At 48.6% G+C, this 16,469-nt stretch overlaps 2 protein-coding genes across 2 annotated transcripts; one reads left to right on the top strand and one right to left on the bottom strand.

The window, feature by feature from the left end:
• Positions 1-446: 446 nt before the first annotated feature.
• Positions 447-8,867, bottom strand: EMC8 (ER membrane protein complex subunit 8). Its single transcript, XM_036390475.2, has 5 exons — positions 8,586-8,867; positions 4,717-4,793; positions 3,233-3,302; positions 2,671-2,765; positions 447-1,288 (listed from the first exon to the last, which is right to left on the bottom strand). The coding sequence occupies exons 1-5, from the start codon at positions 8,781-8,783 to the stop codon at positions 1,129-1,131; spliced, it is 600 nt and encodes a 199-aa protein (XP_036246368.1). The 5' UTR covers positions 8,784-8,867; the 3' UTR covers positions 447-1,128.
• Positions 8,868-10,956: 2,089 nt separating this feature from the next.
• Positions 10,957-15,964, top strand: LOC118691350 (cytochrome c oxidase subunit 4 isoform 1, mitochondrial). The gene is made up of 5 exons (XM_036390517.2): positions 10,957-11,038; positions 11,754-11,833; positions 12,965-13,129; positions 14,729-14,860; positions 15,699-15,964. Exons 2-5 carry the CDS (start codon positions 11,755-11,757, stop codon positions 15,833-15,835), a joined length of 513 nt encoding a protein of 170 aa, XP_036246410.1. The 5' UTR covers positions 10,957-11,038; position 11,754; the 3' UTR covers positions 15,836-15,964.
• Positions 15,965-16,469: the final 505 nt, after the last annotated feature.

The raw sequence follows: 16,469 nt of genomic DNA, 5'->3' as shown, positions 1-16,469 counted from the left end.
CCCATGGAATGAGATGATCTCTGAGTCCCTTCCAACCCAAACTTTGCTGTGATTTTAACACTAAGATTGGAGACGGGCAGACATTTTGTGGATATTTGGATCTTCCTTGTAACAATATTTCTGGGCAGGAAGGGAAGGAAATCTGGAGGAATTGTTGCAGGTTGAGGCTGTGTTTAACTACAGTCAGGAGAGAGGCAACGAAGAGCTTTTCTAGGCTGGTATAAAGCTGCATTGTCCAGGAAAATTCTCCTTGGAAATAAATATTAATGGGAAAGACAAGGCAAGCTGAACTAGGCTGTACCCAGGCTCCCTGATTCCATGTACTTGGATCATGTGGAAAATGAGACCTGCTGATTAACTCCCCCCATAAAAATGCATGAAATTAATACAGTATTTCACTACTGTAGACTCCAACTGCAGATTCAAACTCAGCAGTGTGCTTCCAGTCCTTTTTATAAATCATTTACTTTGGGTTTAACACATTCAAGCAGTAACTGTGCTTGCCAAGCCCATGGAGAGCAGGAACCACCAGATTATTTGGGAATACTGCTTTAAAACTCTCTGTCATGCTAAAGCACTGCAAAACAGGTGACACATGAGCATGGAACATCCTCAAGAGTTTGCATTTTACTGTGCCAAGAGAGTTACAATTCCAACCCAGGCCAGAAGAAACCATTCACCTCTCATTTGATCTATTTGCCCTTAAAATCTCTCACCTGAGGACAGGATTGATTTTTTTTTTTTTTTTGGAAAGGTATTTCCAGAAATCGTTAAAAAGTAACCTCTCTAAAGATTAGAAAAGCTGAAGTCAAAACTTTGGAATAGGAACAGCGGGGGCCAAGCAGAAGCAGTTCTGTTTTCCAAGGAATAGCAACATTCACTACAGGTGGGATGGTGTCCACGAGGACAGCTGGAAGTGACAGCTGGCAGCTCTTCCAGGGAATGTCACCACCAACATCCCGTGGCTTTACGGACACAGCACCGCGCCGCGGGACAGGCCACTCCTCTTTAATCAGTCAGCTTTCCACACAAGGTACTGAATATTAATTCTATTTACATTCAAAAATAGCATTTTTCTCTCTTCAGTACAGAGTGGGAATGCCCATGGATTAGTCAGGAGGATCCCTCCTAGCAGAGGTGCAGCACAGCTTTGTTGATCTCGGGGTTTGTCCAGTCGTTGCGGATGTCATCCAGGTGATTATCGAAATCCACCAGGGTCTCGTAGGATTTGCTGTCCAGCAGGGAGGCAGCGATGCGCTGGGCTTCGGTCCAGTCTTCACAGAAGTCACTAGGATGGAAAAGAACCAGGCAGCAATTGGAATCTTGGATGCTGAGAATTTTAAACTTTCTGCGCTTACAAGGGAGCGCTGCATTTGACCTGAGGCCGTGGAACAGGCTTCCCAAATTAATTGATAGTACTGGGTGTGGAGTTGGTTAGGAGTGTGTAATATCACAGGGTGGAAAACTTAAAAGTTTGGGGTTTTAGAATATAGAAATAAATATGAAGCAAGATGGAGGTTTTAGGATGGAGACTCGTTGTTCTTCTTTACCTTCTTCTTCCTCCTTCTTCATGGGTTTGGGTGATGTTTTGGAATTGGACAGAAAAGTCTGCATTGGGGGCTTCGAGGGATCAGTTATTGGGTTTGAGGGATCAGTTATTTAAGTTTTCTACCCTGTGCTATCAGTAATAGCACAGGGTAGAAAACTTAAAAGTTTGGGGTTTTAGAATATAGAAATAAAAATGAAGCAAGATGGAGGTTTTAGGATGGAGGCTGGTTGTTCTTCTTTACCTTCTTCTTCCTCCTTCTTCATGGGTTTGGGTGATGTTTTGTAACTGGACAGAAAAGTCTGCATTGGGGGCTTCAAGGGATCATTTACTGGCTTTGAGGGATCAGTTATTTAAGTCTTCTAACCTGTGCTATCAGTAATAGCGCAGGGTAGAAAATGTAAAGTTTGGGGTTTTAGAATATAGAAATAAATATGAAGCAAGATGGAGGTTTTAGGATGGAGACTCGTTGTTCTTCTTTACCTTCTTCTTCCTCCTTCTTCATGGGTTTGGGTGATGTTTTGTAACTGGACAGAAAAGTCTGCATTGTGGGCTTCAAGGGATCATTTACTGGCTTTGAGGGATCAGTTATTTAAGTCTTCTAACCTGTGCTATCAGTAATAGCACAGGGTAGAAAACGTAAAAGTTTGGGGTTTTAGAATATACAAATAAAGCAGGATGGAGGTTTTAGGGTGGTGGCTGGTTGTTCCTCTTTACCTTCTTCCTTCTTCTTCAGGGTTTGGGTGATGTTTTGTAATTGGACAGAAAAGTCTGCACTGGGGACTTTGAGGCATCAGTTATTGGGTTAAAGGGGAAAATAATTTAGGTGTCATTTCTTAGTTGGATAGTTTAGTCTTAAAAGACCTTGTTACAAGACATGGTTGGCCATTTTGTGCCTTGCTAATGAAAGGCTGCCAAACTCATGGTTGTGAGACTGTTTTACTGATAAGAAATGATAAACATGTGAGTCTGAACATGAACTACTGTCTCAAGTGCCTTCCATCCAGACCCAGGGAAACTGAGAGGAACCACCACAGAAAAACTCTAAATCAAGCCAGGCTGCAGTGCCCTCACAGGGACAGCCTGTTTTTCCCCAAAGCCCATGGAATTCCTGGTTCACTCACACGTGGGGGTCCTTGCACCTCCACTTGTTCTCGTGCAGCTCGTACACGTGGATGGCAGGCTCCACACACTCCATGGTGAACTTGGTGTTGTCAACCTGGGGTGGGACATGGAAACAGCACCTCAGTCTGCTTCTCAGCATCCCAAGAGAGGAAATAAACCCCAAATCAGTTTGTAAAAACAGGGAATCTTACACCCACCCACTGTTTTACCCTCCAACTGCCAAATGTAAGCTGCCAATGTCCTTTGTCACAGCAGTGAGGAGGCAAAGCTTGGTTTGTGACATTAAATATAAGAATTTAAGTTGCAGGAGGTGGGCTGGAGCCAGAAATTGCTGCCTGAACATGTAGAGAAAGCCTCCAGTTCTTCTGAGGTGACAGAGAGCTCACCACAGTCTCTCTGTGGATTTACACTGAACTTCACTGCTCATTGCATCTCCTCCCCAGAGCATTTTGGAGAGGAAGAGAAACTGAATTCCTCATGAAAGCAGCCAGAGAACAGCATTTCCCTGGTCCAGCAGCAGGGTCAGAACACACAGGGGGTGAGGGGGAGGAAGCTCTTTACCATGATGAGCGCAGTGTCTGTGAAACCCTCGGCAATCCGGGAGGCCACTTTCTCTGCAACCTGGTTTGGGCTGGAGCAGAAAGGAAAAGGAACTGAGTGATGGGAGCCACCAGTTTCAGCTGAAAGCAGCAGGAAATGAGCTCAGAGAGATGTGAGAATGACTCTGGGTGCTTGCAAACAAGAACAAGATAAAGGAGCTGATGCCACAGCTGATAGAAGGCAGCTCAGCTGGGGTTAGGGACGGCTTTGGAATGACATGGAATCAACATTGGGTGGCCTCCTGTCTTCTTCCCCCTGATCAATGACTGCCCTGGCAGGCATTTAAAAAAGAAACTGAGTTTTCTCCCCAGTCTGCACTGAAAACTTGTCCAAAATCAGATAACCTGTGACAACCTTTACCACGTTTCAAAGGTGACAATCTCTGTGTGGTGCTACTTAATGTGGTGCCATCGACAATCTCTGTGTGGTGCCAGTTACCTCCAGAAATCAAACTGAACTTTCAAAAAACCATCAAACCTGTGACATTCTTTCAAACCTCAAAGAGAAAAAACTGTAACTTCTTAAAAATGTGTGCATCAGATTTATAAGGAAAGGACAAATAATACTTTTATCCCTGTTAGACACCTTAGAAGTCACACGTGTTCCTTAAAAACCATAACTGAGTCTGAATATACATTAACAAATAACTGGAATCAGAGCATCATGGAATGGTTGGGAGAGACCTTAAAGATCCTCTGATCCCATCCCCTGCCATGGGTGGGACACTCTCCACTATCCCAGGTTGCTCCAAGCCTCATCCAACCTTGGACACTTCCAGGGATGGGGCATAATACTTTAAACAAGTTGCTCTTATTCTAGCTGATCAGTCCCAATCCTGGATTTGTCCAACAGATAGAGGGGAAAATATGGAATGCACAGATCTAAAATTAAACTGTGGCTCCACAGGAAGGTTCCTTATTGTTTAGTGAGTAATCTGAGTCAGCCAGCAGGGAAAAAAATGACTAATCCTGAGGAAAAGAAGTGATAAATAAGAGCTATCACTGACATCATTTTCCACTTCTTTACCATGTAAAAAACTGCTCTGAAAAAACTCAGCGACGATGAAGAAATTTAGAAAGAATCAGGTCACACCTGACTTTCCATAAGAACCTGGGAGTTGTCAGACTTTCCAAGATCCATACTGCACGAGCAAACACTCTGCAGATTTTGGCTTTTTCCCTGACAACTGCAATTCAAGAAGCTGGCACTGGTTCAAAGAGTGGCCTTTTATAGCAGCCATGGGAGGAGAGCAGGGATTCTGCAAAGCCAGGACTTTCTGCACCTGACCAAAGGCCACATCCCGCAGCCCCACGGAGACAATGTGGAAGCAGCTGACAGTTGTCAGAGTGAATCACACACGCCTGATTTATGGGGATGATTGCTGCTGGCAGAGTCCAAGGTACGAGCTAAAAGAGCAAACAGAAGGAAATATTGGCCCAACACACCTGGCATCTTTCACGCGTTCGTTCGCCTGGTAATATCCAGCTATCACGTAGCTGTTCTCCTTGCACCAGGAATCAATCTGGAAAAGCAATGGCAACAATGAATCCTAGGGAAAAAAAAACCTTCAGGATCAAGGAAAAAAAAAATAAAACAACCCAGGATGAAGAAAATCTCATGGCTGTCCTGTAAATAAAGCAGTGTTGCTCCATCTCTGCCACGGGGTTCTTGAAATAAATCCATATTTCTGTCTGCTTGTGGGAGTGCTCACAGTTGGGCTGATTGAGCTGGGATGGAGAAACCCAACAGAGCATTTGGAGGATGATGGGAAGCATTAACCAAATGGAGCAAAAGAGCAAGGAGCTGTCTCAGTCAAAGCCTGGCCTAAATCCCAGTGACAGGACAATTAAACTCAGCCTGGAGAGGCTTTGGGGCTCACCCACCAAGGGCTGGGACAATTTTCTGTCAGTGCTCACCTGCCAAGGCACTTCAGGGAATGCTGCCCTGTCCTTGCAGAAAGGTTTTATTTCTAATGTCCCATTTCTGGGGGATAATGCCACCATTTGGGGCCTTTATTAGAAAATCAAAGCTGGACGTGAAAGGTGAATGTGAGGCAGAAATTTGTCCCATTTAGCAGCTTTTCAAATGAAATAAAATTGTTTTCTGTTGAGAGTTCTCCCTTATTTACCATTTCTATGTAAATGCTTAACCAGATGTGCTTCTGGCATATAATTTAGACAAATTTTGATTTGTACTTAGGTAGTTTTGTTGGTTCTTGCTATTTAATTAAATGGGTTTAAACACTGCTGTTCTTGCTGCTTTAAACTGGAGCTGAATTCCTCCCGCTGAGTCTGACTTTGAAAATATCTATCTATATATATATACATGGTATCTATATATATATATGATGCTTTTTATTAGAATGGAGGGTATCAAGTCAGCAAAATACAAAGACAGAAGGGGAGGAAGCAGCTCGAATTTTCCTTTGCAGTCCCTAGAGAGCACGGCCTCAAAAAACCCTCCCCAGCTCTATTAAAAAGGCCTCCAAAAATACATCTGGTGCTGACCTGTGGCATCCTGGGAGTCAAATCAATCTCATTTTCAGCAATAATTATTGTATTAGACTGCAGAACCAACCAAACAAAGCAGCCATGTGAATAATCCAAGGGATGACACGGATTTAAGTGATAAAAAAAAAAAAAGCTGTGCAGCCCTGCAAGAGCTGCTGTTTCAATTCCAAACCCATTTTGAGGGCTTAGGACTCTGGTTTTAATTGTTAGTGGTTTGAAAGCTTGGCATTAGAGCCAGCAGACCAGGCAGTAAAATTAATAATAATTATTAAAAAAAAAAACCCAACTCCATCTATTTAAAAATTAAAAACCGCAGTCCTAAATCCATTTTTGCTCCCTACCAAAAATTGTCTTGAAAAGAAAGAAGAGAATGATTTTAAGTTCTCACTTTCCTAACTGGTAATTAAAAATTGCTTCTGCATAAAACAAAGGGGGGAGAAAAAAAATCTCATTTTGGAATGAAAGCTGTTTCCAGCTGTAATTTCCAAGCCCAGCACTGTTCCTACACCACACAGCAATTAGCTCCTGTTAGAAAAATTAGAAATATTTTTAGTGTTAAAAATATTTTTAATAGTAGAAATATTTTCAATGTTAGAAATATTTTTAGTACTAGGAATATTTTCAATGTTGGAAATATTTTTAATGTTATAAATATTTTAATGGTAGAAATATTTTTAATGGTAGAGATATTTTTAATGGCAGAAATACTTTCAATATTAGAAATATTTTCGGTCACATCCAGTCTTGCCAAGGAAAAATCCAAAGTGGCTTTGGTTTGCTGCAGCCACCAGGGCTGGAAAACGCTGGGAGGAGGAGGAGGAGGAGGAAAAGGAGGAGGAAGATGAGGAGGAGGAGCTGAGTGCCGTTCCAGGAGAGGGAAGTGCTCCTCGGTTTCTCCTTTTTGGAGCTGTGGTTGTAAAACCGCATCAATTAGCAGAGAAATTCAGAGGCTCGAGTGCAACTTAATTCACTTTTTCTTCACGCCCCTGGCTTGGGAAAGGATCTCAGAGTGCAAATGAAACACAGGAGCTGCTGCTCTGCCCTCTGGAGCTCCCAGTCTCGGGGAAATCAGAGGATCCTGGAATGTGCTGGGAGGACCCTTAAGGATCATCAATCCAACACCCCAGAATCCCTCCCCGTGCTTGGCAGCGCTGTCCCAACACTCCCGGAGCTCTGGGACCTCGGGAATGAGAACATTCCCTGGGGAATTCAGTGCCCAAGCACCCTCTGGAGGTGCCGTTTGGGGGTTTTGCATTCCTTGGACCCCCTGAAAGTTTTAGGAGGCAAAGCCTTGAAGTTTGGAAGTCCCTCCTCTATTTTCTGTATTTTTGCTCCCATCCCATTCTGGGATGACTCAGGGCAGGGAAGAGGAGGTGGAACTTGTGGGGTTGGTTGTAAAACCCCTCCCACAGGGCCACCCTACACCAAGAATCAGCAATAATTGAGGCTGGAAAGAAGCAGATCCCACTAAATACTGCCACAGCTCTGAAATCCTTTAGAAGTGAAGCTGCTTTGCTACAAAAATGGAGTTTAAGCACCCTGATCTCCCTGATTTATTCTGGATCCAAAGGCAAGCTCATACAGAAGATGTGGAATCACCTCCTTCCAACCTTTTCCATGAGAAAATCCAATTTTCACAGCTGCTCTGACAGAATTACTGACACCTTTGCCTTTGTTTAAACCCAGAACAGCAGCAAAAGGCCCTGGGCTCTTGTAAAATTCTGTTTTTTAAAGGATCACAGCAGTGGCTGTGAACCACATAGAGCCCTAATTATTGTGGGAAACACCAGGAGTTTCCAATCTTTACCCTTCTGTACCAAAAACTGGGAGTAAATAAGTCAAATCCTGCCATTGCTTTGGCTCTGGGATAATTTTCTTCCTGCAGATGTTGCAAGAAACAGGATTTATTTCCTAATAATCTGATCCTGCTGCAAGATCTACAATAAAAAGCTGCACTGAAAGCCTAAAGTTTACCAAATTCAGTGCCACAAACCCTGTGGAAAGACATTTAATCCTGATTTTATGAAAACACACAGTGCTCTGCTACTCCCACACTGATGTAAATATATTTAAAATGATAATTTTGGGTGTTTAATGGTAAAACTAACTGGTCAGGGCTCAGGCTCAGCTCCTGTCCTGTGCCTCTGGCTGCATTTCATCATTTCCAGGCTCCACAAAGATGTCAACATTGCCACGGCATCATCTCAGCTGGAGGGACACGAGTTACTGGAATTTGTTTCCAAATGAAATCTTTACTGGGATGAAAAACACAGAGGGAAACATTAAAGATGACTCTGGAGGAGCCAGAAATTTCTTCTTTTTAATGGCATAAAGAAGGGATGGATCGTTTTTTGCTCACAATCATGGGACAGTTTGGGTTGGAGGGGCTCATCCTATTCCACCTTCCCCCATCCCAGGGTGCTCCAAACCCTGTCCAGCCTGGCCTTGGGCACTGCCAGGGATCCAGGGGCAGCCCCAGCTGCTCTGGGCACCTGTGCCACGGCCTGCCCACCCTCACAGGGAACAATTCCTGCCCAAAATCCCACCTAAACCCACTCTCTGGCAGTGGGAGCCATTCCCTGCGTCCTGTCCCTCCATCCCTTGTCCCCAGTCCCTCTCCAGCTCTCCTGGAGCCCCTTTAGGGGGGGACCCTTCTCCTCTCCACGACAGCACCCCCAGCTCTCCCACCACAATTCCCCCAATTTTTGCACCATTCCCCCCCTCCCTGCCCTGCACCCCCAGCGCCCCCCAACCCCCTTCCAGCACCCCATCCCTCACCCCACACCCCTGCAGGATCACCTCACCAGGGTCAGGGCCACCTCCAGCATGGGGGCGAGGGCCAGCGTGCCGTGGAAGAGCGGGATGCAATCCACGAACAGCGCGGGCTGCGCCGGCCGCGGCGCCGGCGGCCGCTCGGCCACCAGCAGCCCGTTGACGGCGCAGTGCGGGTACTTGGCGCCGTGCAGCACCATCTTGCAGTAAGCCTGGGTGGTCAGCTTCATGGTGCCGAGCCCCGGCCCCGGTGCGGCCCGGTGCGGCCCGGTGCGGCCCCGCTCCCCGCCCTGCGTCGCGCCCCGTCCGCCGCACAGCGCCGCCGGCTGTCGGCAAGCGCCGCCAAGCGCGGCCGGCTTTGCGACAGCGATTTGGGGGGATTTGGGGGGGATTTAGGGGAATTTGGGGTGTGGGGAGGATGCTGAATATGCGGGAGGCTCCCAAAAGTTTGTGGGATGGGGGGTGTGGGGTGAGCGGAGTGAGGGGCGGCGGAGAGCGGGGAGGGATGGGGGAGAGCGGTGCCCGCGGTGCCGCGGGACCGCACCGGGGAAAAGCTCTGGGATCCTCGTGGGGTGGAAATGATCTCTGGGATCATCGTGTGGGAAAAGATCTCTGGGAAATGATCTCTGGGATCATCGGGTGGGAACAACCTCTGGGAAAAGATCTTTGGGATCATCGTGTGGGAAAAGATCTCTGGGAAAAGATCTCTGGGATCATCGAGTGGGAGAAACCTCTGGGATCATCGGATTGGAAAAGATCTTCAGGATCATCGTGTGGGAAAAACCTCTGGGAAAAGATGTCTGGGATCATTGGATGGTGGGAAAAGATCTCTGGGATGATCAGGTTGGAAAAGATCTCTGGGAAAAACCCGTGACATCATCATGTGGGAAAAGATCTCTGGGACTGTTGGGTTGGAAAGGATCTCCAGGATGATCCAGTCTAGCCTGTGGCCCATCACATGAATCACAGATGGTTTGGGTTGGAAGGGCCTTAAAGATCCTCCATTCCCACCCCTGACACTTTTCCCTGTCCCAGGCTGCTCCAAGCCTGGCCTTGGGCACTTCCAGGGATGGGGTATCCCAAATAATAAAGGAAAAGGGGTTTTGTATAAAAAAATTACTTCAGTGATGCCTCGGCCATGTTTGTCCCTGGCTGGCACACGAATCCCCCTCAGGGCTTTTCCATCCTGGGCTCCAAACCTTGAACCCTGTGCCAAATTCTGGGCTCTTCACAGGACCTTGAGGGGCTGGAGCATGTCCAGGGAAGGGAAGGGAGCTGGGAAAGGGCTGGAGAATCCTGAGGGAGCTGGGAAGGGAATGGAGAATCCTGAGGGAGCTGGGAAGGGGCTCAGGAGGATCCTGAGGGAGCTGAGGGGGCTCAGCCTGGAGCAAAGGAGGCTCAGGGGGGCCCTCCTGGCTCTGCACAGCTCCTGCCAGGAGGGAACAGGGACAGGGACAGGGACAGGAGCAGAGGGAACGGCCTCAGGCCGGGCCAGGGCAGGCTCAGGTCGGACATCAGCAGGAATTTCCCCATGGAAAGGGGGGTCAGGGATGGGAACTGCCCAGGCAGGGTTGCAGTGCCCATCCCTGGAGGTGTCCCAGCAATTCCTGAGGTGGCACTCGGTGCTCTGGGCTGGGGACAAGGTGGGGATGGGGCACAGCTGGGCTCGATGCCGGATGTGAAAAATGCGTATTCTATGATTGGCTTTTCACAAATATTAAACTGAATATTATATGTGTTGTGTTAGAAAGTAATGCTGTATTAATTCACTTAAGTAGTGTGTTAAATATAGTTTTATGTTATAAAAAAATGTTAAAATAGAAACTGTGCTATGTAGGATACTTTTTTTAAAGAAAGGACTCCCAGCGAGATAGCAGCCACAGGACACCTGAATCTTTCAGAGAAAAAAGATTTATTGCCCTCTTATCAGAAGAAACGAACTTCTTCCTGCCTCGAAGGTGCTGTTAGGATTCAGAGGAAGAAGTTGACGATGACCAGACAGAATCCTGTGTTTGAATGGAATTTATGCATCATGTATGAGATGTATGAATATGCAACAGGCTATTGCTTTTAAGGGTTAATCCTTTGTTAACGGGTGTCCTTATTCGGGCTTGTGCTGCCCAGAAAAAAGTACCTGGACTGTCCATAACTCTTTGTATTTATTGTCTCATATTGTCCTAATTCAATTTGTCCAAATTATTATTACTCTGACTATATTACTATTTTTTAAACCATTTTATTACTATTAAACTTTTAAAAATTTAAAAACAAGTGATTGGCGTGTTTCACACCCATCCTCAGACATCCTCCCCCTGGGATTTTGGGAATCCGGGCTAAACCTCCAGCGGCGGTCCGCCCGCATCCCATCAGCCCCCGCGCGGGGCCGCTCCGGCCCGGCCCGCTCGCTGCCCCGCGCTCCCGGCGTGCCCCGCGCTTCCGGCCGCGGCTCCTTCCGGTCCCGCCAGCCGTAGAGGACGGTCGCCAGGTCGTGGGGCCGGGCCGGGCCGGGCGGAGCGCGGGGACGGGCGGGGAGCGGGCTGGGAGCGAGAACGGAGCTCTCCCCGCCATCCCTATCCACGGCCGGGCTGGCGGGGCAGCGCGGGTTGGGGGTTGCGGGGAGGGCTGTGAGGGGGCAGCGCTGCGGCCCCTCCCGCCCGGTCCGTGAGGGGTTCTGACTCCGGTGTCGCGACGTGTCGGGCGGGGCTGAGGTGACGGGCAGGGAGGGCAAGGTCAGGGCAGACAGCGGCTCCGGGTGGGAGCTTGGGCGGCTTTGGGCTGGGCTGGGGTCAGCGGAGGATCCGGAATCCCGTGTGGGTGCGAATCCCTTGTGGGGATCCCGCCCTTCCCTGGGACGCTCCCTGCGCAGGGGTCTCTGCAGTGGCTCTGGGATGTGCTTGAGGCGCCAGGAATGGTTTAGTTTGGAATTACAGCGTCCTAGAAGGGTGGTTTATATATGGCAATGTCCTTTGCTTCCAGTGCAGGAGGCTCGGGTTAAAAACAGGGAGAGAAAGGCTCATCCAGATCGGTTTAGTGGGAGAATATCCCACTAAATCTCCTCTCTAGCATGGAGTGGTGTGCTGCCCTCTGGAGAAGGAGCAGGAAATCTTTAGACTATAAATATTTATATATATATATATATAAACTCGTGGGAAATGTTCTATGTCACCGTGGGCACTGACTGTTGCTGCCTGCCCCTGCAGGATGTTGGCTTCCAGAGTGTTCAGCCTGGTCGGGAGGAGATCCATCTCCACCTCCCTGTGCCTCAGGGCACATGGACACGGTGGGTCAGGGGGGAATAAAGCTGAGGGGGGGAGCACAGAAATCTGCCCTGGGTGAGGGGAGGGTGGGGATGGAGGGAGCCTGGGGAGGTGGCAGGAGTGACAATCATGGCATCATCCAGGTGGGAGAAAGCTGCAAGGTCACTGAGTCCCAGCTGTGCTCCATCCCCACCTTGTCCCCAGCCCAGAGCACCGAGTGCCACCTCAGGAATTGCTGGGACACCTCCAGGGATGGGCACTGCAACCCTGCCTGGGCAGTTCCAATCCCTGACCCCCCTTTCCATGGGGAAATTCCTGCTGATGTCCGACCTGAGCCTGCCCTGAGGCCGTTCCCTCTGCTCCTGTCTCTGTTCCCTGGCAGGAGCTGTGCAGAGCCAGGAGGGCCCCCTGAGGCTCCTTTCCTTCCCTCAGCTGCCCCAGGATCCCTGGCAGTGCCCAAGGCCAGGCTTGGAGTCCCGGGACAGTGGGAGCTGTCCCTGCCTATGGCAGGGCCTGCAGTGGGATGGGCTTTAGGACCCTTCCCAGTCCATCCCAGACCCTCCTGTAATTCCATGTTTGTGCTGGTAGAACATAAAAGTTCTCAGGTTCAGCATTGCTCCTGAGCCCTTGCACCTCCTCCCTGCACTGCTGCACTTGTGCACTGCTGGGCTGTGGCTTGGGACCAGTCAGAGCTGCTTGTGACCAATGGCCCTGTGTGTGTCCCTGTGTCCCCCTGGGTGTCCTCGTGTGTGTCCCTGTGTTCCTCTGTGTGTGTGTGTGTCCCTGTGTGTCAACCATGTCCCTGTGTGTGTCCCCCTGTGTTTCCCTGTGTCCCCATGTCTCTGTGTCCCTGTGTGTGTTACCCATGTGTGTCCCCCTTTGTGTGTCCCTTGTGTCCCCCTGTGTGTGTCCCTGTGTGTGTCCTTGTTCCCGTGTCCCTGTGTGTGTCCCTGTGTGTGTCACCCATGTGTGTCCCTGTGTGTGTCCTTGTGTGTGTCACCCATGACCCCTGTGTGTCCCTGTGTGTGTCCCCCATGACCCATGTGTGTCACCTGTGTATGTCACCCGCGTGTGTCACCCATGACCCGTGTGTGTCCCCGTGCGTGTCCCCCATGTCCCCGTGCGTGTCCCCGTGCGTGTCCCTGTCCCCACAGGCGTGGTCAAGGCAGAGGATTACACCCTTCCCGTGTACGTGGACCGCCGGGACGTGCCCCTGCCCGAGGTGGCCTTTGTGCGGGACCTGTCAGCGCAGCAGCGCGCGCTCAAGGAGAAGGAGAAGGCGTCCTGGAGCGCCCTGTCTGCCGAGGAGAAGGTGGAATGTAGGTGTGGGGGCTCTGAGGGACCTCCAGGCAGCCACGGCACAGCTCCCATCTCTGAGCATGCCGTGGGTTGGGTGGGGAGGGAGCTTGAGGATCATCTCCTTCCAGCACCGGAGAAGCTGAAGAAATGGGCCAGTGGGGATCTCCTGGAGTTCAGGAAAGGAAAATGCCAAAATGCTTGGAGCAGAAAGGAGTAACTCCATGTGCCAGTACAGACTGGGGATTGCTGGGAAAGCAGCTTGGAGGGAAAACACAGGGGGATCCTGGTGATTGTATCAAACTTGCAGATGATGATTCTTTAATTTTACCTTGACCACTTTTTAACCAAAATCTGAACAGAATTTTGAATAGAAATTTGTTATTCTATGTATTATGAATATTACTATTCTATTATTAATATATTCTATTCTTATGTTCCAAGCCCTGTCCAGCCTGGCCTTGGGCACTGCCAGGGATCCAGGGATCTCTTGGCATCTGTGCCAGGGCCTGCCCACCCTCACAGGGAGGAATTCCTTCCCAAAATCCCACCTAAACACGCTCAGCTCAAAGCCATTCCCCTTGTCCTGGCACTCCAGGCCCTTGTCAAGTCTTTTGACAGCTTTTTGTTCCATGCCATGCTTGGAACAGCTCTTAATCCTTGTTTTTCCCTGTGTCTGTGAGCAGAGCTGATCCATGAAGAAATTTTCTGAATTTTGTGTGCTCCATGGTTTTTATTCCCAAGATCTTTGGTGCTGTTACAGAACATGCAATGCCCCTGCTGTGGCTTCTGTTCCAAATCTGAGGTCACATTCAGCCCTTCCTTCCTCTTCCAGAAACAAACAAAAAAACACCAAAAAAATCACAATAACAACAACAACATCAACAATAATAGTAAATAATAATAATAATAATAATAATAATAATAATAATAATAATAATAATAATTTATTTCTTTATTCCCATCTGCTTTCAACCAGCCAGGAAAAAAATCTCTTCAGTACAACACCATGCCATTGTTAGTCCAGCTGGGTGAAGTGAGCCCCAAACACAAACATGGATTTGAATGTTAATAACCACTGACCTTGGCATGAACCAAATTCCAGCTAATGAAGGCTCCCCCTGGGTGTTTTGACTTGCAAATAAAATTCCTTCATCTTTTCTAACTGCTGTCGTGGTGTGAAGGGAGAACCTGGTCTGGGAAAGGTTTAAAACTTTGAGGAATTGCTCCAAATTTTCTGTTGCTTTGGATTTTAAATTCCTGTGGATTTCAGTGGCAGCTGAGCTTGAAACATTCCTGTTGGCATTATTTGTGCTGGCAAGCTTTGGGGTCAATAACCACACTTTGGGGTCAATAACCACACACTGGGGAATTGGAGGGGAGGAAGGAGAACTCCCAGTTTTCCTTCTTTCAGGTCTACACTGTAACTTGTGCCCAACTTTAGGATAATCTGTAAAATGGAGACTAAAATTGATGTGGGGGTGAAAGAACTGATTTGCCTTGGTGTGTGCCAAACCTGATTTAACATCCTCAGGCTTCGTTCACCTCCCTCTGCAGAGTTCTGCTCACCTTCAGACCCAGGAAAAGTTAAAAGAGAGGATTTGATGCTTTTTTCCCCCCAGTGTATCGGATAAAATTCAACGAGACCTACGCAGAGATGAAGAAAGGGACAAACGAGTGGAAAACCGTCCTGGGGGGAGTTCTGTTCTTCCTTGGTCTCACTGGAATCATCCTCATCTGGCAGAAGCACTTCAGTAAGTGACTCTTCCATGGAGGGTAGGATCAGGAGATGCCTGATGGGAATTCTGTGGGGCCAGGATGGTTTGTGGAACAGCCAGAACAGGGACTTGCAGCAGGAGCTGTCTGTTAGTCCCTGAAAACTCCATCCTGGAGCTGCCTCTTGTGGGGATGTAGCAGAAATAATCAGGAAGCTGACTCAGAGAAATCTGGGAGGACAGGAAATGGAAGGGAATGAGTGGTGAGATTCCTGATCCCAGAGCTTCCCCTCTTTTGCTGCCTTGGGTAGTGAACATTTGGGTTTCTGCCACGTTTGGCTGCCTTCCCAGCTAAGGATTCAGCCTTCAGGGAGCCTCCAGCTGCCAGGAGGCAGAGCAGCAGTTAAAGGAGCTGCTCCCTGCCTTGAGGCTCCCAAAAATAGGAGAGCAGCAAGCTGTTATCTTGGTGAGGGAGGAAACCACTGGAGAATCCATGTGGGAGTGTGGTTTGAGCTGGATGCTGCAGATGCTGCATGCAGGGAGTGAGGGTTTGAACAGATCATAGAATCACAGGTTTGGGTTGGCAGGGATCCTGAAGATGATCCCATTTCACCTCCATCCATGGCCAGGGACACTTCCCACTGTCCCAGGTTTCTCCAAACTCCATCCAACCTGGCCTTGGACACTTCCAGGGCTGGGGCAGCCACAGCTTCTCTGGGCAACCTGCTCCAGTGGGATGACTCCCGGGGAAAAAAAACCCCTTTTATTAGCAAAACTTAGCCCAAAATTCCCAGCTTGCTGACATGGCATGAGGACATAGCTCCATAACTCCATAACTCCACAATTCCATAATTCCATGATTCCCTCTATCCTGCAGTGTACGGCCCTGTCCCTCACACCTTCTCTGACGAGTGGCTGTCAGCTCAGACCAAGAGGATGTTGGACATGAGGGTTAACCCCGTGCAGGGCATCACAGCCCAGTGGGATTTTGACAAGAACGAATGGAAGAAATAAAGCAACTCAGTGGAACCTGCTCTGCTTGAATATGAAATGATTCCATCACCCGTGTGTGACCTCGTTGCTTGTTGTACTGGAACACCCTCTCCACCTCCAGAAATGCTAATAAATGTCTGGTTAACTTGACAGCTGCCTCTTGACGGTCTCTGGACGGGTTTCTTGGGGTGGGACATTGGGTTCCTGAACAAGATTTCCTGCCTGGCTTAATGTTTTCAGGGCTAAGAAAGCTGCTGCCAAATTTCTCCCTTAGCTGAGCTGGTGTCTCCTAGACCCTGCAGGTTTTTAACAGCTCTTAATCCCTGTTTTTCCCAGTGTCTCTGTGAGCAGAGCTGATCCATGAAGGAATTTTCTGAATTATGATGGAGCTCCTTGTGTGCCCACACATGGGCATCCATGGTTTATATTCCCAAGATCTTTGGTCCCTCTGATCCCTGCCCCTCTGAAACCTAAACCAAGCTTGGACTTAAGTTTGCTCTTTTCCTGATGGGACAGGAAACCATCAGGAAATTCAGGTTGTGCTTTAGGAGCTGTGCTGAGCTGTTGCTGGCCCCTCTTTCCCTTCCACTCAGAAATTTGGGAAGGTTTTTAAGGTGAGGTAACCTGGTGGGAATGAAGCAGTGAGTTCCCATTC

This window comes from Molothrus ater, chromosome 12, assembly GCF_012460135.2.
Source record: "Molothrus ater isolate BHLD 08-10-18 breed brown headed cowbird chromosome 12, BPBGC_Mater_1.1, whole genome shotgun sequence".
Lineage (NCBI taxonomy): Eukaryota > Metazoa > Chordata > Aves > Passeriformes > Icteridae > Molothrus > Molothrus ater.
The sequence above is the reverse complement of the archived record's forward strand: the minus strand, read 5'-3'. Positions and strand labels throughout refer to the sequence as shown.